General features: G+C 39.4%; 1 protein-coding gene across 7 annotated transcripts in view; it reads right to left on the bottom strand.

The window, feature by feature from the left end:
* Positions 1–1112: 1112 nt before the first annotated feature.
* Positions 1113–25045, bottom strand: part of PKD2 (polycystin 2, transient receptor potential cation channel) — a 63279-nt gene continuing 39346 nt past the window's right edge. Inside the window, exons 9-16 of one of the 7 annotated variants that reach the window (XR_010409464.1) lie at positions 24153–24273; positions 21786–21884; positions 19505–19626; positions 19140–19257; positions 17875–18038; positions 12361–12508; positions 11218–12001; positions 1113–9196 (exon numbers count right to left, since the gene is read on the bottom strand). Coding sequence is in view for 6 of the 7 variants with exons in the window: in XM_064584770.1 (XP_064440840.1) it covers positions 9093–9196; positions 11797–12001; positions 12361–12508; positions 17875–18038; positions 19140–19257; positions 19505–19626; positions 21786–21884; positions 24153–24273 (1081 nt within the window). In the remaining variant the exon portion in view is untranslated. Of the gene's footprint in view, positions 9197–9591; positions 12002–12360; positions 12509–17874; positions 18039–19139; positions 19258–19504; positions 19627–21785; positions 21885–24152; positions 24274–25045 lie in introns of those variants that run through there. The other 6 variants (XM_064584771.1, XM_064584774.1, XM_064584770.1 and 3 more) reach the window with 6 other exon arrangements.

Below are 25045 nucleotides of genomic sequence, written 5' to 3'. Positions count from 1 at the left end.
AAAGGAGTAGAGGGTTCGTTGCTTCCAGCTCCAGTATCATCTGAATCTATGATCTGCCATTATTTAGTAGAATCTACGATCTGCCATTATTTAGTAAATAATAACAACAAATATACAGATGCAGTGGTGGAAGTACGAAATCTAAACTGTGTTGGAAAAACCCAGTGTGATTCATAGGGTAAAAAAAGCCATTCTGAGAGAAGAAGCTTTGCTGGGCCTTTTAAGGTTATTAGAACTTAGATTTCTCTGTTGTGGACTCAGAACACCGCAGGAGGTTTGCCGGCCTCAGACGAGGTGTGGAGGGTGCTTAGCTGTGCTGGGGCATTCAGGGGTCTGTGGTCTGGATGCGCGTCACAACCTCCCGGGGCACTTGGCTCAAATGCACAGTGCGCCCGGCTGCGTCAGCATCTCCAGGGCTGCTTCAGAAAGAATGGGCCACGCCAGGACCCGGGAACTACCAAGATCCTTCCCGGCTCCGAACACTTGGATCTGTGATACCATAACTGTCACAACTGCCCCCATACAGACGTCTTCGCTCCTACATAGACATCTCTTATTCACAGATTTTCTCTTCATTCTAACCTTTATCGGAACTAGGAAAGAATTTCTTAACTTCTTTTTTTATTAGAGGGTAATGTAGGGGAAAGTGTAGTCCAGTGAATTATCGTAAAAGGAACATGCTGGTGCAGCTACCGACCTAGGGGCAGAAACGGGACATGACCAGCACATGGGAGCCCCCCTGGTGCCCGCTCCCCATCACTACTTCCTCCTCTCTGGGTTGTTTCTGAAATGACGCTTGCATACTCCTCTCTGTTGCTGTTATCACACATCACAACAGCTGAGTTTTGTGTTCCCGTGTGCATAGATCCATCCTTATTTAAGTCCCTCCCGCCCCCTTTTAATGAAGTATTAATACAGAGAAGTTGCAAAGACAGTATTTGCCCAACTTTCCTTAATTGTTAACATTTATAGACCATGGTACATGTCAGAAGAGATTAACACTGTACATTATTATACTTAAACTATGCACTTTATTCAGATTTCACCACTTTCACACTAACATGCTTTATTCCAGGATCCATTTCAGGAGATCACATTGCAATGAATCCCCCTTTTTATAAAAGGAAACACTTTTCAGTATTAATAGGAATTAAGTGAGTCTGAGGATCACCAGTGTAGACTCCTTGTGATTGCTCATCTTGGAGTATCGTTTAGTGTCAGTGGGTGCCCTGCCATATTGGCGTGACATCAGTCCAGGGACGTAGCATTATATTTTTAAGAAACTTTTTTTAGATGACATTTGATTAATGCATCATCTTGTAACATGTTATCACATACTCTTTTTACCTGATTATTATGTGACCATCAGGGTTAATCAGTTTTTCCTGTTCTTGGTATATAATCCTGGCTTCCTTAGAGTTCTCTGTATACACTCTTCCCTCATTATATATATATATATAATATTTATATATACTTATATATATATTTATATATATATTATATTTATATATATATATAAAGTGTGTGTATATGTATACACATACACACATACTTTACATACAAAATACACTTAAAGAAGAAACAAAACAGCCAAATATATTAATACCTACTTTTGAAAAGAATTTAAATGTATCTTGTTATATTTACCATCCCTTTATATTACAATATCCTTTTTTACACAGTTGTTTTTAATTATGGTAAGAAACACATAACATAAAATTTGCCATCTTCACCATTTTTGAGTTAAGGAACACTTTTTAAAGTATAAGTAAATATAAGTCCTATAAAATAGAAAATATAAATTTATAGAAATTTACTTCAGACTATGTCTATATTCCTTTGAATTTTGTTTTTATTTTCTTGGATGTCACAAGAACCAATCGATAATGGAGAGGGTGAATTCATTTGGTTTAAAATAAAAGAAACCTCAGGAATAAATGAAAAGTGTTAGCTACTACTCTATTCCTTCCATTGCTCTCGTGGTGGCTTGAAGTGGGTTGTTGAAGAGGCGGCGTATGTACTCAACTCCTTCTCCATCTTGGAAGCCATTCTTCATGGTCTTTAGATTTGAACTGTATTAACCTCAGTACCTCAATATCTACATATATTTGAGAAGTAGCAGTACTCGTATTTATATGACATCTTTAGACCACCCCAGTGCCTGCTCAATGGGCCTCAGATGAGACGAGTTGAGGTAGCTGGGGCAGATACCATTCATGGTCCAAGAGCTTGGGCTCTCACCAACACTGATGTATGAGCGGCCACTATGGATGCCTGAGCTGCCTGAGCTCTCCATACGGTCCTGTCCTTTGACTAGAGCAGCAGGCCACTTGGTGACAAGTTGATAACATACAATAACTTTATGGTTGGCCCAGAAATCTGTGAGGATCAGTGTCTTAGAGTATGAGTCCTACCGGAGGCCTTACATTTGTAGAGATTCTGTACTTTGTGTTTTATTTTGCATTCCCTCATGGAAGAACTGTATGGTGTTCTATGATACCTCTTGCTCTACTGTGTCTAAGGGATTTTCCTTATGGTTGTAGCAGTAGAATTATTAGAAAGTCATCCGCTTGAGAGTACTTCCAAGTCATTGCAATGTTAAAACTTTTGGCTAGTATCCATGGTAAAAAGTATATTTCATTTGAACAACGCACTGCTTGTGTGCACCCAGATAATCCAAACAGGTTTCATGGGGTGCATTTCGAAAGTTATTTCTGAAAATAGAGTTTGAGTAAAACGATTTTATAGGCCCACCAGTATAATACAGTGACCATGTAATCAATAAATATTTTCAAAGTTAAACAATTTTATATGCCCTTTACTTATTTTTAGTGTCCTGGTTTGAGCAATTATATGTTTATGATGGTAATATTGTTTTACCTCCCTCAGATAGAATTCATAAAGATTAAGTAATTCTTGATACTTATTTTTCATTTTTTTTTTGTTTTCATACATCCTTACATTCTCTGAATTCCTTCTTGCATCTATAAAATGAGAATTTCTTTTAGCTTTAGCATTTTTTTTTTAAAGATTTTATTTATTTATTTGACAGATAGAGACAGCGAGAGAGGGAACACAAGCAGGGGGAGCGGGAGAGGGAGAAGCAGGCTTCCCGAGGACCAGGGAGCCTGATGCGGGGCTCGATCCCAGGACCCTGGAATCATGACCTGAGCGGAAGGCAGATGCTTGACAGCTGAGCTACCCAGGCACCCCTAGCTTTAACATTTTAGGTTATATGGTTGTTTGTATTGAATTGTCCATTTTTCAACTAGCTTCAAGAAGAGCAGCCACCCAGCTTGACTTTTCAACTTCGCCTATGTGCTTTTGGTATAATCCTGTAATTTCTTTCATATGAATTGTTACCAAAATAACTGGAATCTTACTTATGCAGATTTAGACTCAAAGTTGCTAAAATCAAGGAGGGCCTTCTCTCTGTTTGAAAGGTTGGCCTTTGACTTGTTCATCTGGTTAGTTTTAAGTATTTTCTTTTTACATTCCGCTTTGGTTGGTAGGGGTAGGACCGAGCAGAGTTCTTTATTCCTGTAGACCAGGGGTTGACAGACTTTATCTGTGAAGAGATCTAAGAAATATTTTGTAGTCTTTGCCTGTTTTTTTTTTTTTTTTAGACGACCTCTTAAAAATGTAAAAATCGTTCTTGAAAATGTAAAAACTATTCTTAGCTTGAGGCTATACAACTCAGTGTGAGCCAGATTTGGCCCACAGGCCACAGTTTGCAGAGACCCTTGGTGTAAAGTTGTCGCTCCTGCTTCATGTGAAACCATACTTAAAATGTTGATGAACCAGATTTCTAAGAAATTTGCTGGTAATTTTACTAAAATATTTTTCAAGGTATTATATTGAAACCCTGTTTCTGCATAATAGAACAAATATATTGCTTCCTAATACTTTACTCTTCCTTAAGAGATCTGGCTACCACTTGAGGTCAGGCCTCATGGGATTTGTGGGGGAGCCTGTTTTGCATGTTTAGGAATTGGACTTTTTTTTTTCCCCCCAGTGCATGTAAGGGGCGTTGTTATGCTCTGAGGAATTAATTCACTTCAGCCATCCTCAGAAGGGGACTGGTAAGCCAGAGCGCTGATTCACTAATTTAAACAGTAAAGTGTTCTAATAGCCATTTACTTGTGACATTCTTCTCTCAGGTGTGAAACTGAGATCAGAGGATTCCTTGGTAAAGACAGAATTAGGATTTCAGATTAATTCAAATGTCTACTACATCCATAGGAATTTGTGTCAAGCTAAGCTGAATAGTTGCAAGAGCTCATCATCACTGAGACAGTGCAGGAGATAATCAGTACCATCCTCACCCTCACAGGTTTGGGTTTATTCTCAGTGGACTAAAGATCCCAAGGAAAGAAAACCTGGAGCCCCACCAAACCTAGTTCTACCATCTAGCTGTACCTCCTGGCCTTCTGTCTCACGGTATATACATTTAAAAAAACAGTTGACTCACATGTTGCAGCCTACTTTGTCCCCACCGAGCACTATGAACACAAGATAACTTACATTCCAAGTTGAAGTAACTCTTGTTTTCTAGACTGTGAGCTTCCACATTTCTTTGCTGTTACCTAGGGTTTCCCAAGCTTCCCTGGTAAGAATCAATGATCATCTGGGATGCTTATGTGAGGAAGGAAGGCAAGAAAAGGCTATTTTTTCCCTCCATCTGTTGTGAAATCTCTGAGGACTGAGCCTGGGAATTCCAGGTGATTCTTTGGGATATACTGATTTAGGATTGCAATAACCAGGTAAGGCCATTTTAATTTCATTATAATTCAATCTCGATCAGATCACTGTGACAACTGCATTCAAAGCCATATATTTTGTACCCACCAACACATCGGAATCACATTTAGGACTAAGTGAGCTCATTAACATCACCCGATCTTCAAACCCTTTCCAACCTGCGGGGTCATTCTCCCCCGGCAGCCCCACACGACAGCACTGTGGGTCTCTGAGAAGTGACAGCTGGCATAGCCGCCGCTCCACTCAAGTGACGGTTTGGCCTCCTTTCCTTGCCGGGCAACAGAAGCCGAGGCGTCATCTCAGGAACAGAGGGCTTGGCGGTACAATGTTTTTGAAAACCTCAAGCTGTTCCATCTTTTTCATTTTGCAGAAGAGGAAACTTGAGTTTCAGAGGCTGTGACCCGCCAAAGGCCACACAGACTATTTTCTTGCTAAGATTTGGAACATACTGCACTATTTCTAGGGTAACTTGACAAATCACCTGCGGCAGGTCACTTGGGCACATGTGCAGAAGCCAAGATGGGCACAGAGGTCTCCAGTAGAAACCAGGGAGTTGTACTTTAAAAAAGTGTTTCGGGAGCTGTGAAGCAAATACAGGGCCTTTCTATCTCTACAGTTACTCAGGCAGATGGCCCCCCTCCCCTCCTTGTCATGTTCCACTCACCAGGTTTGTGGCCTTGATTAACTTACTTAGCTCCATCTGTATGTAACTTACGTAGTCTCGTATGCATAAAATAGGGACTCTATTAGTATCTCCCTCAGTGGAGGTGTGAAGATGAAATAAGGCAACGCATGTAAAGTGCCTAGAAGTACCTGGCTCATAGGATGCCCTCAATACATTTTAGCTATTACTGCTACATCCCACAGGACATGAACACAGGTTATTAGCATCATCCTAGTGCTGGTTCATGGATGACACCCTTGGCTGGGACGAGAGCACCATCCTTCCAAACCAGAGTTCGGCAAACTATGGCCTGCAGGCCAAATCCGGCCCACTGCCTAGTTTTGTAAATAAAACTTTATTGGAACATAGTCACACGCATTTGTATTTGTATTGTCTATGGCTGCTTTTGCACTGTGATGGCCGAGCAGTTGTGACAGAGACCATTTTGGCCCATAAAGCCTAAAATATTTACCATCTGGCCCCTTACGGAAAGTTTGCAGGGCCCTGTAGTAAACCAAGAGTTCTTGTTCCCAGCAGTGACGGTATACAGTTATAGTATACAGGTCTACACGCCAGTGATCTCGGCCTCTCTCAGTATCATTCCCTTTAACCCATTTGCAGAATCGATGCGTCCTGCCCGCAGCTGTCAGCTCTACTGCAGTGGGGCTCCCAAATCCTCAAGAGTGGTGGTGGTGGTGGGGGAAGGGGGACGCGTGCGCGCGCACACACACACACACGCACACACACACATACACTTCTACCTGAGAATACAGTGAGGGTTCCACTGAGCCTGAAACTGTCTGCCACATACACACTTTGAGATTTGCACACTGGGGAAAGAAAGCAGGTATCACACTGGTCATCTGTGTTAGGAGAGGCTAGACTTTACTGCGGCCCAGTGGAGCAGAGAACTCACAGAGCTAATAACCTGGCGTCTCCACGCTCAGTGGTTACCCTCAGCAGGCAGTCAGAACCACCAGAGCCTGATAAAGGACGAGGGCTGTGAGCCCTCAGCAATGAGGGTGTGAGCATGGCACAGAACCGGCAACTCAGCACAGCTGAAGTATTGGCCGAGATTGAGGAAACTCTAGAAAGGGTGGGAGCGGAGATAAGAAATCGTTATGGCCTTGTGAGCAACCCCAGCGATGGGGACTAGCGAGTTCCACTAACCCTCCTGAATTATACTCTCTAGAGATGCTAGCTGGCCTCCCTCAAAAAGTCCAGAGTGGACTTAATGTGGGCATGAGTGGATCTGAGTGGTGCCAAGGGTGGATGAAGGAGATGCGTTTGGTGCTCTGTGGCCCATCTCCTCTGAACCTCTGATTTCGGCGGCAGCTGTGGTGGCCAGTTCCGTGTGAGCTCGGATCATGTTGACAGCCTCCCACCTCAAGCCTGCACCACAGATCTCTTCGCTTTGCTGCTGTGAGGTCCTCCAAAGCTGAAAGAACCTGCTTGGCCCGAGTGCAAGCATAGCCTGAAAGTGTGGGGGTGTCTAGCCCTCCACCAACAGGGACCGGGGCCGACGGATGAAATCGTGGCCGTACGTTCTTCAGACAGGGAATTATGGGAGGCATTCTGTACTGTCCTCAGAGGTGGAACTGAGCTCCCGTTGCCTCCAGAGGCACCTTCCATAACACACCTGTATACTGGCATTTCCTCCTTTCCTGGTTCACTCTCCATCTGCTCCAGTTGCCTAGTATCACCTCCCAAATAAACTATCAGGACTCAAGTCCTTGTTTTGGCTTTTCTTTTAGGACACTGAAACACATTCCCATTAATACCAGAAACAAAATAAGCATGTCTACTCTCACTGTTACTCTCCAACACAGTACTGTCCTTACTTACAAATGAGCTCCTCTTCTTCCCAGAAAACGCAAAGAACCAATACAGAATCTACTAGAGTTAGTAAAGGAGTTCAACACGTGTGATATATGTAAGATTAATTTATAGAACATTTGTAATTTCCCTTTATTTCAGCAATAACCAACTAGAAAATATAATAGATTCTGTTCATAGTACCAATAAAACTATATTAAAAATGCATAAGAGGGGGTGGGGGGATGGGTTAGCCCGGTGATGGGTATTAAGGAGGGCACGTACTGAATGGAGCACTCACTGGGTGTTATATGCAAACAATGAATCAAGGAACACTACATCAAAAACTAATGATGTAATGTATGGTGACTAACATCATAAAATAAAAAATAAAATACAAGTAAAATCTAAAAAAAAAAAAAGAGCAGGAAGGGTAAAATGAAGGGGGGGAAATCGGAGGGGGAGACGAACCATGAGAGACTATGGACTCTGAGAAACAAACTGAGGGTTCTAGAGGGGAGGGGGATGGGGGGATGGGCTAGCCCAGTGATGGGTATTAAAGAGGGCACGTACTGAATGGAGCACTGGGTGTTATATGCAAACAATGAATCATGGAACACTACATCAAAAACTAATGATGTACTGTATGGTGATTAACATAACATTAAAAAAATAATAAAAAAATGCATAAATCTTTAAGAAATTTTAAGAAACACTTAAAGGACATTAAGGAAGTTCTGAATAAAGGAAGAATTGTTTCTGATAGTGTTAAGATGTCAGTTCTCCCTAAACTCATCAGTAAATTCAATGCAATTCCAATAAAATTCCGGTGGGACCTTTTTCTCTCTGTCCACTCCTGCCCCCATAGGAACCCACCAAACTTGTTTGGACACTTGCATGGAAAAATAAAGTTTCACAAAAATAGCATAGTCAATTTAGGGAAAAAAAAGAAGACCTTACCACATATGAACACGTACTCTAAATTCATAATAGAAGTTGTGCAAGAACATTCATAGATCAGTATGTAAAAGGCTAAAGAGTTAAAAAAAAAACAGACATTTATACATGAAACAGAAATGACATCATGAACTAATAAGGTAAAGTAACTTATTTAATAGAGAATATTGGCAAAACTGGCTGACTGTATGGAGAAAATATCTGTGGGCCTTATCCAAGGTTACTCTTACACAAAGTATTAAATGTGAAAGGTAAAAACTGTAAGTTTAATAAATAAAATTTTTGACCGTACAAAGGTCTCAAAACCCCCAACACAATAAGGCAAAACAAATTGATGGATTCTTTTATATAAAAACCAAGGAAATATTGACAAAGTTATCAGTTGGATGAGAGATACTAACAAGAGTCCAAACTGATAAGGGATTAATACTTAAACCATACAAGGAACTTGATTTGTTGATTCACAAATCAACAAAAAAGGCCATGACCCAGTAGAAAAATAAGCAATGAACAAAAACATACGTGTTCCCAGTAGATCAAAGTGTAAGATTTTAAAGGTTTGAATAGGCAGCTTACCAAAAGGGAAACCCAAATGTTAAACAATTATGTGAGGGGCTGTCCAACCTTAGGAATTAGGAATCAGAGAAATGCAAAATAAGATGAAACCTTACTTTCAAGCCGTGCCATTAACAAAAAGTAGGCAGCTGCATGGTACTGATGCTGGTGAGGGTCTGCATAAAACTGGTAATCTCACGCAAGTAGTGGAACTGTAGACTGGTGCAGTCATTCCGGAGGGCAATCTGACAGTTCTGAATAAAACTAAATATTCATAGGGGCACCTGGGTGGCTCAGTCGGTTAAATGTCCAACTCTTGATTTCGGCTCGGGTCATGAACTCAGGGTCCTGGGATCAAGCCCCACATTGGGCTCAGTGCGGAGTCTGCTTGAGATTCTCTCTCTCCTTCTCTCTCTGCCCCTCCCCCCTGCTCACACACTCTCTCTGTAAAATAAAGAAAGAAAATTAAAAAAATTTAAATATTTATAAACCTGGCATTCAGCACTCCAACTCCTGTTATATACCCATGGAGGAACTCAGGAAAAGCCAATGAGGGAATTATGTTCAAAGATTTTGAGATAACAGAACTATGAGAGCCAACTCTTCACTATAGAAAGCCGTAAGTAAAATGTGGGGGTTGCACAGTAGGAAACACTACACAGTCCTCAGAATCACCTCCTAGAGGTACATACTGCAGACGAAGTAATGTGTCAGTCATACTGTTCTTTGGACATAAAAAAAGAAGATGCCTTTTTCAAAGTCTAAGCCTTTACTAATGAGTCTCATGATACAAATTACCCAGCTGCTTCTCCTTAGGAAATAGACAACTATAACATCTGTTACTATCCCAAGTCTTTATTGAGAAGTAAAGTGCTCAATATTACACATTAATGAAATTCTCGATTGTCGAGAGCCTTGCATATGTAACATCTTCTTCATAATATAAATATAGAGGGGAAGATGACAGGACAGGGATGACAACGGAGTTCTCCATGACTAAAGAGAAAAAAAATCTGTAACTTAAGGGTAAAAAGAAAGAATGTTGTATAGTCTTACAGGTGGAATGAGAAACAGTATAATAATAAGTATACAAAAAGACTTTCTAGTGACCATAATTGATATATGGCACGTGGTCAATACACATGGATACCACATAATGGCTGCACTTCAAATTGAAGTTTGTTTACATGTAACAACACGGTACACAAACATAAATACACAATCAATATCCCTGGAATGCAAACTGTAGTACCTAGTAATAAAGAACTTTGTGTAGCATATTCAAAAGAAAGTAAAGATGGAAAGAAAGCTGTGAGAAATATTGTGAAAGAAACCCAATGTGTATCACTTCTATAGAAGCCAGCTTAAAAAGTTCGTTTGCTCGTGTTTTCATTGAAGATTTGACTGACATGTTCTACCAATTACATGAACAACATGTGAATTCAGAACAAGGTACTAAAACACAGGCCTCTCTTCTATTGTTCTCCGAGTCGGAGTTAACTCACCAACACTGCATTCTCCCTTGCTCGTCCCATTAGCTCTCAAAAGGTTACCTCATTCAACACTTTTGAAAAATAAGATCTTTATTTTTTATTGAGAAATAGACTTCTTCTCCATAAATTTGGTGAGACCCTCTCCTAAAAAAAAAAACCTGCTGCAAATTCAAACTTTGGCTGATACATTCTGATAATGAATTTTCAATACCAGAAACTCCTTTTGATTAAACTGAGCTCCATTTAGATTATAAATTCTAGTTTTGAAATGCAGGATCAAGAGTATCTGAGTTCTCAGGGTGCCTGGGAGGCTCAGTTGGTTAAGTCTCCAACTCTTGATTTCAGCTCAGGCCATGATCTCAGGGTCAAGAGATGGAGCCTCATGTTGGACTCTGTGCTGAGCATGGAGCCTGCTTAAGGTTGTCTCTCTCCCTCTCCTCTGTCCCTCCCTCTCTCTCATTAAAAAAAAAAAAAAAGAGTATTTGAGTTCTATATCCTCAAAACAGCATAAAACTCAAACTTTAGTCTTACAATATTTATATATGAATTTCAAAACTTTAAATTCTTGTGTAAAATGAACATATTTGCTGAGTTAAAACCTTCAGTACATACTTAAAACATTAATAAGTTGGCCTTCCCAGATTAGTTACAACATTAAAATCAGTTGCAAATAAGTTGGGCTACCTGGGAAGAGAATATATGGACAAATCTTTATACTAAACTAATTATCAGAGTAAGTCCATCTTAGTGATAGGGCTCCTTCCAATTTTCCCATGTTATGGTTGGAGATGACATTTTAACCCACAATCAATCTTCGGTGGCTTTATGCAGCTCAGAGCAAAAATAGTGTGAACTAAGTGAAACAGCTATTCCCACAGACATTAGATATGATACAATAACCAAAAAAAAAAAGCACAGTATCCAACTTTTATCTTAACCATTCATACAAATTCTAGCATAATGACTACATACCCATTCTATGGTTTGGAGTTCTTTTCCAGCTCATCTTTTAGAAAAGTTTACCCCGGGAAGGTAGTTGAAACAAAAGGCTCCTTTCTTAAAAGAAAGCTATGTATTACGTCCATGAGCTCAGCCTGCGTGGGAAGGAATGCCCCTACTTTCCCTTCACATACTGGGCAAAAATGCCAATACTGATTTTCGTGATTGGAAATAAAACTCAGAAGCCTTTTGATGCTTCTCTCCTCACTTTAAAGGTTACTTCATTGTCAACTGAGAAGACTCATCCATGGTAGCAAGTGGGCATACCACTCCATATACTTTACAAAGACTTTTTTTCTAGACTCAATATTTACACCTAGATTTCTTACATGAGAAAAAAAAAATCTTCTTTGATCCATGGGCAAGGTTTATCTAAAATAAATTAAAGTGCAGAAGACTTAACGGCTGGTCACGAAGACCAGCATCCTACGGTGGTCAGGGCATATAAAGTGTACCTGCCCTGGCAATGCAGGACGTCAGCCCCTTTTTCGCCGGTTAGGAACACATACTAGCACATGTCCTAGACGTGGATATTGGAACTCCCGTTTGCACCTGCACCTTCTATTCCTTCTGTAGACTGGGAGGAAGAAGGGCGGGAGCTTCTGGTGCGAGCTTGACCATTCAGTCCCACGGGTGTGCCTAGACCGTGACTTGTTTGGGAAGCTGCATCATCGGATTCGCAGCGCCCCAGCTCCTCCCGAACTAGCCGTTCCATCTGCTCCCTGTGGATTTCGCTGTCACGACCCAGTCTTTCGTCCTAATAAAGGAAAAAGAGACCACGATGTTGGGGGTCGGGCGAGGCATACTTCTGTACTTAGAAGTTGCCCGAGGAAATGAAGGGGCCAAATTATCTGTCATTAAGTGACGCTGGCGATTTATAGCGTATACAGCAATTCTCTGAGCTACTGGAGTAACTTTTTTGCTTAATTGTACCATTCAGTGAAGGCAGAAGCATCAGTGCTTGCAGTATTAAGTAACACCTCCAGATTATCATCTGACAGCACGGATCTGCAGTTACACGGACATTTTCAAAAAACGTCTCAGATTCAAGGTTATAAAATATGACTACCCTGATACTTTACTGAGTCAGTGTTTCTGTGTCAGATGACCACTTACCTCCGCCACCCCATCCAGCAGCCTGCCCAACACTTCCCTTCTCTTCAGTTTGGCCCGCTCCATGATCTCCAGCTTCACAATCACAGCGTCAATCTTGGACACGATGCTGCCGATGGAGTGCTCCATGCGGTCCACTCGTCTCACCAGCCTGTTGGAAACCGCAGGTGAGAGGGGTCAAAGCCACCTTGTGCAGTTGGTTGCCTTTTCAGCTCAGGTGGCTTTTCAAATGGAAGTGCTAAGATTTTTTTTCTTAAACAATATGATAATCTGAAACACATTCTAAGTAGTTTCAAACTTCAGCGATAAACTCATATATTGCTGATGGGAACGCTAACTGGCACAACTTCTCTGCAAGTCAACATTGTATTACAAGTCTTAAAAACATACACTTAGCTTTTATTCAGATATTCCATTTTTTGAAAAATTTCTAAAGGAAATATGTATATGTGTGAATTTTTGGGCTACCAGCATACTCATTAGAGTTCTGCTTATTAATAGCAGTTCATTGAAAAATGGTTACAGGGCACCTGGGTGGCTCAGTCGTTAAGCGTCTGCCTTTGGCTCAGGTCATGATCCCAGGGTCCTGGGATCGAGCCCCACATCGGGCTCCTTGCTCGGCGGGAAGCCTGCTTCTCCCTCTCCCACTCCCCCTGCTTGTATTCCCTCTCTCGCTGTGTCTCTCCCTGTCAAATAAATAAATAAAATACTAAAAAAAAAAAAAAAAAAAAAAAAAGGTTACATTAGGGGTGCCTGGGTGGCTCAGTTGGTTAAGCAGACGCCTCGGACTCAGGTCATGATCTTGGGGTCCTGGGGTCAAGCCCCGCATTGGGCTCCTTGTTCAGTGGGGAGCCTGCTTCTCCTTCTCCCTCTGCCCCTCCCCCCACCTGTGCTCTCTTTCTCTTGCTCTCTCAAATAAATGAATCTTTAAAAAAAAAAGAAAAATGGTTATTTTTATAATTAACAGAAAATTATTCAAATATGTTACTGTTCATTTATATAATGGAATTCCAAGGAGACACCAGAAATTATATGGTGATGGAATATTTAATGAAATAGTAATGTTCACAATATATTAAGTAAATAAAGTAGTTAGAAAACACTGTTCACTAATGAGTGAATATTTTGAATAAAAAATTATGTAAAAGCTTTAAAAACATAGAAATAGGAGACAACCTCTGGAATGGTGGTTTGAGGGCTCTGTAGGCACTCTCCCCAGAGAAACAACCATAACTGTTAAAAATTAATTAAAATTTTTTTTCAAAATTCTGTAAATCTTTTTTTTTTTTCAAAGATTTTATTTATATATTTGACAGAGAGAGAGAGAGACAGCACAAGCAGGGGGAGCAGCAGGGAGAGGGAGAAGCAGGCTCCCCTCTGAGCAGGGAGCCCGATGCGGGGCTCAATCTCAGGACCCTGGGACCATGACCTGAGCTGAAGGCAGATGTTTAACCAACTGAGCCAGCCAGGCACCCCAATTCTGTAAATCTTCTTAAGAGTATACAGCAAATGAAGAAGCATTTACTTAAGAAAATTCACTGGATTTTAGTAAGAAGAGTGAGAGTCTATGACATGTGAGCTATGGTCTGCTCCCTCTCTGTCTCCCCCAGCTCAGTGTAACAGAAGGGTCACTCCAGTTGGGTTTGGCAATGGACACAGGGCCCCCACTCCCTCCAGCTCCCAGTGGGGGCCTATGGTATCTCCCAGGGAGGGGCGGGCTGCTGCATTTCTCATCTCTATATCTCCACCTCCAAATCCATGTTGCAGAGGATCTAATCCAGGCAAGAGTGGCTGGGAGGGATGATGTCTTCTTCCACCCAACTACCAACTGTAGGCTGGAGTTTCCATGCCAGGAGAGGAAAACTGAGAAGACTGAAGGCTGCCCTCCTAGCCCAGTGGCTTATTCATGAAACAGGGGTATCACTTGGGGAAGCAGACCACTGTCCCTGACCCTAGCTCTGAAGGAGTGGCACAGAGGTTTTGGCCGGGAGGAGAGTTAGGCCATAACACAGAGAGCTCCAAGGCTTCCCCCAAGAGAACTGGCTTTATTTGGAACAAAGTGCTAAGCCTGAGTGCTCCTCAGAACAAACGGGGATTGTGGTGATAAGCCGTTAAGACGAGGTTGGTCACCTCATGAGATAAAAAAGATAAATTGTTTACCGGCTAGTTTATCAGAAAGAACCAGGAAGAGACAGCTAAGAAGACTGCTAAAGACTGGTTCAAAAACTACCCCCGCAAAGGGGCCTGAATTGAATTGGATCAGAGTGTGGAACAGTTTATATCCCAAGGCATTACTGAAAACAACAGACCCATCAGCCAACAATTAGTGGAAGCCAAGAGGTGGAAGTAATATCAACAGAGGCGGAAGGCTTCCCAAAGAGATCAGGGAAAGACAGTGAGAGCCCTGCTAAGAGCACTATCTTTTCAAAGTGACTGTGGTGGTCATGTAGTCACGTGGTCAGACCTGTGGCCTCTGAGAAGCAGCATCAGAGGCTTCACAATGTGGGGGAAACAGACTTCATTAAAAAACAAGCATGCAAACAGCAAACAGAACAAGCCTGGGGGGGTAGGGGAGGAAGAAAATTAGTATTCTAAATTGCTATAATATTTATTTAATATCTCCAGTTTTCAATAAAAAAAAACGAGACATGCAAAAACACCACAAAAAAATGTGACCCATAATACATAGAGAAAAAGGAGGCAACAGAAACTGCCTTTGAGGGGGCCCAGATAAATTTAATAGACAAAAAGCTCAAAGTAGCTATTATAAATATATTCAAAGAACTAAAGGAAATCAGGTTTCAAAAGATATAGGACAGTATGTATGATGACACTGTTTCATCAAATAGAGAATATCAATAAAGAGATGCAGATTATTTCAAAGAACCTAAGAGAAATTCTGGAGTTGGAAAGTACAATAAATGAAAGGAAAAAGTCACTAACAGGGTCTCGACAGTAGATTTGAGCTGGCAGGAGAAAGAATCAGCACACTTGAAGATAGATGACAGAAACTATGCAATCTGAAGAGCAGAGAGAAAAAAGAGTGAAGAAAGATGTGGGATACCAGTAAGCACCCCAACATATTTAGGATAGGAGTCCCAGAAGGAAAGGAGAGAAAGCAGCAAAAAAAATATTTGAGGACATAATAGTTGAAAACTTCCTAAATTTGATGAAAATATTATATATCCCAGCAGCTTAATGAACTCCAGCTAGGATAACTGCAAAGAAATCCACATCCAGACAGATCACGGTCAAAATACTGAAAGACAAAGACAAAGAAAATATCTTGCAAGCAGCAAGAGAAAAGTGACCCATCACATACAAGGGAACTTCAGTAAGATTAACAGCTATCTTCTCATCAGAAATAGTGGAGACAAGAAAAAAATGAAGGAAAAATAAAAATATGCCTAGATAAAGAAAAACAGGGAATTCAAGCTAGTGGGCCTGCTTTATTTTTTATTTTTATTGTTAAAGATTTTATTTATTTATTTGAGAGAGAGAGAGAGCATGCAGAGGCTGGGGGGAGGGGTGGAGGGAGAGAGAGATGCAGACTCCCTGCTGAGCAGGGAGCCTGACGCGGGGCTTGATCCGAGAACACTGAGATCATGACCTGAGCTGAAGGCAGACGCCTAACCGACTGAGCCACCCAGGTGCCCCAGCAGGCCTGCTTCTATTAGAAGAGATACTAAAGGAAGTTCTTCAGGCTGAAAGCAAGTGATCCAGATAGTAATTGGAATCCACATGAAAAAACAAATAGCACTGGAACATGTTATTATGTAACTGCAAAAGACAATACAAATGCATATACCTTTTTCTTTTTTTCTCTTCACTGATATGAAAAGCAACTGTGTAAGACCATATGTACACAATTGTATTGTTGGGCCTATAACACATAGAAATGTAGTAATATATTTGACAATAGCAGGACAAAGGAGGTGGGTAAGATCAAAGTTGTATTGGAATACGGAAATGACACCAGATGGTAACTTGAATCCACAGGAACAAATGAGAAGCAGAAATGGTAAGAAAAAGAATAAGCTAAATTCTATAAATATATACTTTCTCTTCTTTCTTGTCTCGGTTCTTTTAAGAGACAAAATTATTGAAGTGATCATTATAATATTGTGATACTGGATTTGTAACATATATAATAATGGCACAAAAAGGGGAGGAGTTAACAGTTATATAGGAATGATATTTCTGTATCTCCTTGGATTAAGTTAATATGAATCTGAGGTAGATTCTGATAAATTGATTTGTATATGTTAAGTCCTAGAGCAACCACTAAAAACATAACTGAAAAATGTAATGAAAAAAACTATTAAAGGAATTAAAATGTTACATTAGAAAATAGCCATTTTATTTTTTTTAAAGATTTTATTTATTTATTTGACAGAGAGAGACACAGCAAGAGAGGGAACACCAGCAGGGGGAGTGGGCTTCCGCTGAGCAGGGAGCCTGATGTGGGGCCCAATCCCAAGACCCTGGGAGCCAAAGGCAGACGCTTAACGACTAAGCCACCCAGGCGCCCTGAAAGTATCCATTTTATGTAAAAGAAAGCAATAAGGGAGAAAAAGAGGAAAAAAAGACATGAGACCTATAGAAAATGAAAAATAAAATGGTAGATGTAAGTCCAACTATATCAATGATAACATTAAATGTAAATGAAGTAAACATTCTAATCAAAGGCAGAGACTATCAGACTGGATAAAAAGACCAGATCCTACTAAATGCTGTCTACAGGTGACACACTTGAGATTCAAGGATACAAACAGGTTGGAAATGAAAGAATGGAAAAAGATGCATCATGCAAAAAGAAACAATAAAAACGTTGGAGTTGCTATAGTAATATCAGACAAAAGAAGACTTTAAAACAAAAAAAAATCTTACCAGAGATAAAGTAGGACATTTTATAATGAAAACAGGGTCAATCTATTAGAAAGATGTACCAATTATAAACATATATACACCTAGCAGCAGAGTGCCAAAATACACAAAGCAAAACCTTACAGAAAGGAAGGAACAGGCAATTTAATAATAATAGTTGGAGACTTTAATACCCCACTCCCAAAAGCAGATAGAACAAATAGGCAAGACGGCAGGAAATAGATTTAAGTAACACTAGACCAGACCTAATAAATACCTATAGAACACTCCATTTAACAACAGCAGAACATATATTCTCCTCAGGTATATCTTAGGATATACCGTGTGCTAAGGCCATAAAAACATAAAAAAAAATAAACACATGTAAATGGAGATACAAACAGCAAAATGTTAATTGGCATTTTGGTTTAGTGGGAATGGGAGAGATCTTAATGTTTTGTTTTTATTTGCTGATTTTCCTATAAGGAATACAGTACTTTTATCAAAAGAAAAAAACACCATTAAAAGTTATAAAAAAAAAAAAGAATTGATGATTAGTAATGGAAAGGATCAAATTGTGAGAGGTAGGAGAAGTGGCTTGGTCTCATTTGAGCTCGTCAGCCCAAATTCTGCCAATTCCTTCATACTTACACTTGAAATTCTTCATAAGAAACCCCACTGGAGATGCTTCCCCTCCTTCTGGAGCTATGCCCACTGTCTTCATCATCATCCTCCTCAGAGTCATCCAGGCTTCGTGGGAAACTTCGGCTACTCATGGGACGTGGTAAAGAGCTGTGGTCCAGATCCAGGTCCTCCTGAAGAACATGGGGTCACTGAGTGAGGAGCAAGAACACCTAGTCCCCACAGAGCTTCACTGTGGGCTTGGGCAGATGGGAAATGGGCATGTACTGTTTAACACCATTCTGTGATTCCCACACTTCTAATTCATGGACTGGCAAATTTTCAAAACAAATTTTATTGACCAGCAAGGAATCGCTAACTTGTTTGGACAAGGAAGAACATTAAAAATAGAACAACAACAAAAAAAGTAAATGAAGAAATATATATCACCTTTTCATAAAAAAACACATTTAATAACTACAAAGTAGGAAGGATATAATCTTAGAAGAGATACAGCCTTGTGTAAGGTGATTTTACTCACTGTCTTCTTGTTCACATTTCACTATACCTGGTAAAGTTTCCCACCTACCGACACAGTTCTGTGGAGCAGTTTAGAGACCACTGTTCTATACTATCTCCTTATAGAAAAGGGATTTTTGTATAGAGTATTCACCTATATTCTCTGTACCTCAATTACCATGGATATTTTTTGGTTTGTTTAACCATTTATTTTTAAAGTTAATGTTAAAAGCTTTTAATTATCCTTTCTGATTATAAAAGACCATTTCATAGTAAGTATTCAAACAGAAAGCAGCTGCTAGTTTTGTTTTACTATAAATGTTAATTTATAGAGCAACTAACTTTATATCCCCTGAGAAATCTTTTCCCCACTCTCATGGACACTGTGAAGTGTGTAACTCCTAGGTTTCCCTTTTTAAGCTGATGACCAGAAAGCTTAGGGCCAAATTTGTAGCTCAGTCTTTAACAAGCATGTATATATTTTTATGGAATGCATTTTTAGCTTCATAGTCTAGTTTTATATTTCACTTTTGTTTTACCTCATTTGTTCATTTTGATTTTTTTACATTTATGCCAATATATATGTAATATATTTTTACATATTGTTGTTATATATCCTTTTTGGAATATGCTGGGTCCTACTACATAAATTGACGGAGACAGAGACAGAGAAAGAGGCAGAAAGACAGAGAGACTCTCAGTAATCCACTACTTAGCATGGTGTCTGAAACACAGTGAGGGCTGAATCAAATCTTGTTTTCCTACACTAGACCCACCCTCTCTTTTTCCAAGTCGTCTCTCATCTGCTGATGTTCATGTTCGGTCAGTTCTTGATCTCCATCTTGGTCATATTTTGTGAATATTGCCTCTATCTCTGCATCAGTATGGCCCTTCCTGAAATTATTGAGAGGTTACAGATGAAATCATTCATGTACATGGTCCAGTGCAAACACAGAGACATCAAGATGCAGGAAGAAAGGAGAAACTGCTGAATCATCCCTCCTCTTGGGATATGTTCCAGGAAGACACCTCCTCTGAAAAAATAGTGTCTCTCTGAGTACTCGGGCCAGAAATATCCTTATCACCAAGAACTTATCTTTATATAGGAATTTCCCAGGGCCTCAGAAAGTGTGATTCTTACCCTTTGAGATCTTGTCGAAGTTCATCAAAGTTTAACTTGCCTCCCCCTTGCCTCAGACTCTCAGAAATGTCATCCACAGCATTTTTTTTCAGTTTTAGTTTGACCAAGGCTTTATGGTAGCCCTGTTGAAAAGAAAAGATTGGGTTTAGTTTACTCTCTTTTTGCATGTGCTTTACCATCCATTTACACTAGTAACTACTAGTGTAGACCTTATTTTGCACGGTAGTGCAGGGCTGTCAAAATGACCTTGCAAGCCCGAACTGTGCAAGTGATGTTAATAATCAACAGGAAAAATTATGATTGCTCTGTGACCTTTAAAACATCTTATCAGGGGCGCCTGGCTGGCTCAGTCAGAAAAGCACGCGACTCTTGATCTCGAGGTCATGAGCTGGAGCCCCACATTAGGTGTAGGGATTACTTAAATAAACTTAAAAAAAAAAACAAAAACTTTTCATCAAAGCATTAAAAACTCCCTTGGTATCAGTTATAAATTTACAGGGAAATTAAAAAAAAAACAGTAAAATGAATATTTGTAAAAATTTTATCCAGAGTAGTTTGAATAGTGCTTCCCTTCTTCTTGTAGAACGGATATGGAGGACACCTCTTTTCTATGTCTTGAGGAATTCTGATAATCCTTTCTTTATATGGATCAGCTCCCAACATTTTATCCTTTTCCCTTCCAATGTTGTAAAATATCTCCAGAGTTCCTTGAATGTGACGTTGTTTGCCAGCGTCACTTCCTTGGAGACTGTCGGGACTTTCCATCACAACCACTACTCTCATTCATGTTGATAAACTTGCCTTCACTAAGTTCTTTGACTGCATATCTATCTTTCCACAGATATTCAAGATCTTGAAGGGTAGCAATGCCAACATTCCCATGGCCAGCTACCTATTCTAGAACTCTCTTACATTTGTTTTGAGCTTCACTTTCAGTGTTATCAGTCTTTGTTTCTTTGCTCGGCTTTCATCTTTGCTGGCCCATTCTCCCTTTCAGATATGCACTCTTGTAACACATCACGTGGGGGTTTCTCACAGGGAGAGAGAGAAGCAACACAACTACATGTTTTGTGTCTGCACTAAACAGCAGGTTGCTCCGTGACCTAGCCTAGTCTTTGTAAGAAGGGATGTTATCGCTCACTGGTTAGGATACACATCCGTTATTTATGTAACGATTTGTAGACTGAAGAGCTAGCAGTGTAGTTTCTATGTTATGCTATTACAGTTAATATACTGTGATAACTGAAATGTTCTGTGACAACTGGAAGTTTGTACTTTATACTATTATTCTCAGTCAAGATACTGTGACAACTGAAATAGGAACTGTGTGGAGAGGCTGGTGTTATTTAACATGAAATAATTGAAATCTGTGCATCTCAGAACCAAAGGGCAAAGTAAGGACTGCGTGTATACACCTTGGAGATGTGCTAACATGTAATAAACTGTTCTGCAAAATTCAGGATAACCCAAATCTTAAGGTCCCATCCAAGGGGTTTTGTTTTAAGAACTGGAAGTTCTCTGTTCGAACATGATTCACAGACAACACAGTCTTAGGACTTGAACCAACAGAAAAAGATCACACAGTCAAGGAGTCACGGGTATCTTAGTAAAATGATGTTAGGGAACAGGCTGTGTACTTTAGATGTAGTTATTTTTTGTTGCTTAAGTTTTATACTTTAAACCAAATAAAGAAGTCACATCGAGAAGAACAAAGCTACCCAACTTTCCTGTCCTGCCCTTCCATTTATTTAACAACTTCCTGAGAAGGTGCGTAAGTGAAAGTTCTCAGGCCCTTACTCTGTGGCCTTTTTCCTTTGACTATTTTAAAACTTCCTTGGAAGGTCAAAGATAAAGGGTGAACTACAAAATATTTGCTTCTAAAACTTTTTTAAAATTGTATTTGAGATAGAAAAAGTGGAAATGTCTTCATATTCTTCCCTTTCAGTTTATTCTGAACTCTGGATCTGCAAGTGGCAGCCAACTAGAGATGTCCTCAAAATAAGTAAAGGTAAAACCAGCAGCTCAGCTCTTAAGAGTCAAAAGAGATTGTGGAGAATTTAATTCTAGGGCATTAAATGATTTCCAGAATTTAAGTCCAGGCTAGCAGCATACCCATCTCTAGCTCTAAGACAGAGAACATTTAAATTATTCCTGAAATGTAGCAATCTACTCTTTACTTTACACCATGACAATGGATCAGTGTTGATGTGGAAATCTGGCTGAAGCAATGCTCACTTTATGTAGAAAGTAAAACAATTCTGAGAATTAGGGCTTGTCATACCTTTTTGATAAGATCTGAGAGTTCCATTTCAGCTTTCTGCTGGGCCAGATCAGATTTAACTTCAGAGTAAGTATCATTGATGATGGCCAAAAACATATTCTGTTTGTAAATCAAAGGAGAGTTGAGATTAAAGAAGAAACCTAAATATACTTCCTAAACATCAATCCGAAATTTGACATATGCATTTTTGTTCTTTTTTTTTTTTTTCAATGATCTGATTTCTTAAGAAGACATAAATTAATAGTTTTGCTACTATACTCTTTGGGAAAATTATTTTTTTCATTAAATCATGCCAAAGGAAAATGCAATATATTTTCTTATTTACAAACCATATATTGTGATATATTTTGCAAAAAGAGACAAGAATGAAATACAACAAAATATCGATGTATTTACCAATGGATGGTGGGATTATTTTATTTTATTATTTTTGTTTGTCTACACTTTTTTCATTTGACAGAAATTATTAGAAGTGTAGAACTCTACGTAGCTCTTCAACTTCAACAGTTAATACAGACAAGTGGAATTCTATGCTTCTTCCAAATATTGTTATACAATATTATTTGAGATTTACACAGCATATTTTGAAGAGTTGAAAAGATCTCTGCAAATGGGAATACAGTAGGCTTCATAGAAGATAGTCAAGAGAAGCTTAGTGAAAAAGACTTTGGAGTCAAGCACACTTGGGTTTCAGTCTTAGCACTGCCAAGACTATATTGTTTAAATGTTCTAATCTTTATTTTAAAATTTATTTGTTCTTACATTAACAAAATGGGAGAAATCATAGTTCCTCCCCTACAGATTTGTTGGAAGAATTAATGAGATAATCTATGTTAAGTGCTTAGGACAGGGCCTCAGGCATGGTAAGCGCTACATAATTTATAGCTATTATCATTCAGTAATGGTTAGTTCATTTTCCTAACTTTCTCCTCCCCAAGATAATGGTTTGTATTTCCAACACCTGTTTCCCACAGGTTTTTTTTTTTTTTAAAGATTTTACTTATTTATTTGACACAGAGAGACACAGTGAGAGAGGGAACACAAACAGGGGGGGTGGGAGAGGGAGAAGCAGGCTTCCCGCCGAGCAGGGAGCCCGATGCGGGGCTCGATCCCAGGACCCTGGGATCACGACCTGAGTTGAAGGCAGACGCTTAACGACTGAGCCACCCAGGCGCCCCCCCTCCCACAGGTTTTCTTGAAACGCCACACCCAACTGATCAGGTCCTTCCTTAACACACTCTTTCTTCACTTTTCCTTTCTGGCATATAGCTCTGGTTTGTGACTACAGTTATGTATTTTTTTTTTTTTAAGATTTTATTTATTTACTTGAGAGAGAGACAGAGAAAGCAACAGAGAGCATAAACGGGGAGGAGAGGGAGAAGCTGGCTCCCCGCTGAGCAGGGAGCCCCATACGGGGCTGGATCCCAGGACCCTGGGATCATGACCTGAGCCAAAGGCAGACGCTTAACCGACTGAGCTACCCAGGCGCCCCCAGAGTTATGTATTTCATTATGTCTGTTTTCCCCACAAGTTTGTGGAATCTCCCTGAGGGCAGGGCTGGTCTGTACCCCCAGTACCTAGCACCTTGCCTGGAATATAGTGGCTCAGCAAATATTTATTGAATGATTGGGGAATGAACAAAAAGAGAGCTCTACTATTTTAGTGGCTATTAAATTGCTACAAATTAAGGAGGAATACTATTTAAGATTCTGTAGCAGAAATGAGAATAAAATATAAAATGCATGTAAGTTCCTGGCTTAATGCTCAAATCCAAGGGCAGCTGGAGTAACATCTCCCACTTTCTCCCTCCCAACCCAGGCAATTACTGTTGTCTTTTTAAGTTTCCAAATGGCTGGTAGCTAACGCCTGCAAATATGAGTAAGTTAAAACAAAAATATCTTCATCTTCACAAGCAATAATTCACTCAAATATTACTCTTGACATCCTGGATCTAGCTTGCTTTGTCAGTTCCATTTTTTTTTTTTTTTTAAAGAAAAGAAGAGAAAGAGGAATGAAAAGTCATGCTAGCAAGTGATCACAAAAGTGCTGACATCTGTGTTAAAAAAGCATGTAAACATGTAAGCATTCTACTTTTTCGGCAAAGCACTATTTTAGGTGACTTTATAAATTTGCATGTGAACTAATTTTTTTTTTTACATTGAATAGACACATATATATGGATTAATGAAAGACCATGGAAAAGGTATTTGGTGAAGACTTAAAACTGAATCAGTGAGAGGTAAAATAAAATGTCTTCTGGTATCTACAGTTATTCCTGGGTCTTTTAAAAAATAAAGGAAGATGGTGATTTTATGATGGTGACTTATGAAGTTTAAATCACCTCACTATAAGCAAAAGTGTACATACCAAAAGAATGAAGAACATAAAGAACACAAATGTAGTAAAATAAATTGGTCCCAAAACTCGATTAGCTTCCTCAATCTCTGCGAAGTTGATATCACCCAAAATGATACGAAATTGAGTGAAACTATAAAACAAAACAAAACAAAATACCATAATACAAAAACAAAGAATCTCCAGCATTGATGTAACATTCCTTAAAGATGATTTCATACTTTTGGACCTTCTTATCAGTACAGATAGCTGCCAAATAACAGAAAACTGTCAATCCCTTTGGAAAATTCTTGCTACTTATATGACCAATTGAAGCCTCTGGAATAAAAATAATATGCTTTCATGCTAAATATGTTATTTCCACTCGGTTAAAAAGAAAATATAGTAATATTATTAGATGACATAAAGCAATTAGCTATAAGAATTTAACACATAATCTGGCTAAAACATGGTTAACTCTAAACTTCACACAGTCACCCTCTTAAAAAACCTCTTAAAAAAGACTTAGCCAAACTTGTATGCATTCAAAGATCCCGTATCCTCACATGCACTCAGAGTGGTGTTGAGTGGCCGTGTGTTGCCAACGCTGGGTCTTAATCAGTAAAATCATTTCCGTTCCTGACTTCCAACAAACAGTGACATTAATCAGCTGTCCTTCAGTACAAAGCCTTTTTAACTTCTATTATCATAATTCTCTTCTTTCCTAACTAACTCCTTTCTCAATGGCATGGAAATCTCAATACCGGTTATTTTTTTTTTTAGTCTTCATATCATATTTGAGAACTTTGGAAAAGACTGAAAATTCCTGTGCTGATTTGAGTTTCTCTTAGAATATTAGAAATACTATTTTTTTCTTAGAAAAAAACTACAAGTTTAAAACATGTGGCAACAATATTGAATAAGAA

Source organism: Mirounga angustirostris, unplaced genomic scaffold (genome assembly GCF_029215605.1).
Source record: "Mirounga angustirostris isolate CCGP_5_RB_7025 unplaced genomic scaffold, mMirAng1.0.hap1 SCAF_2, whole genome shotgun sequence".
In the NCBI taxonomy this organism is placed as follows: Eukaryota; Metazoa; Chordata; class Mammalia; order Carnivora; family Phocidae; genus Mirounga; species Mirounga angustirostris.
This window is presented reverse-complemented; position numbering and strand designations above follow the sequence as displayed.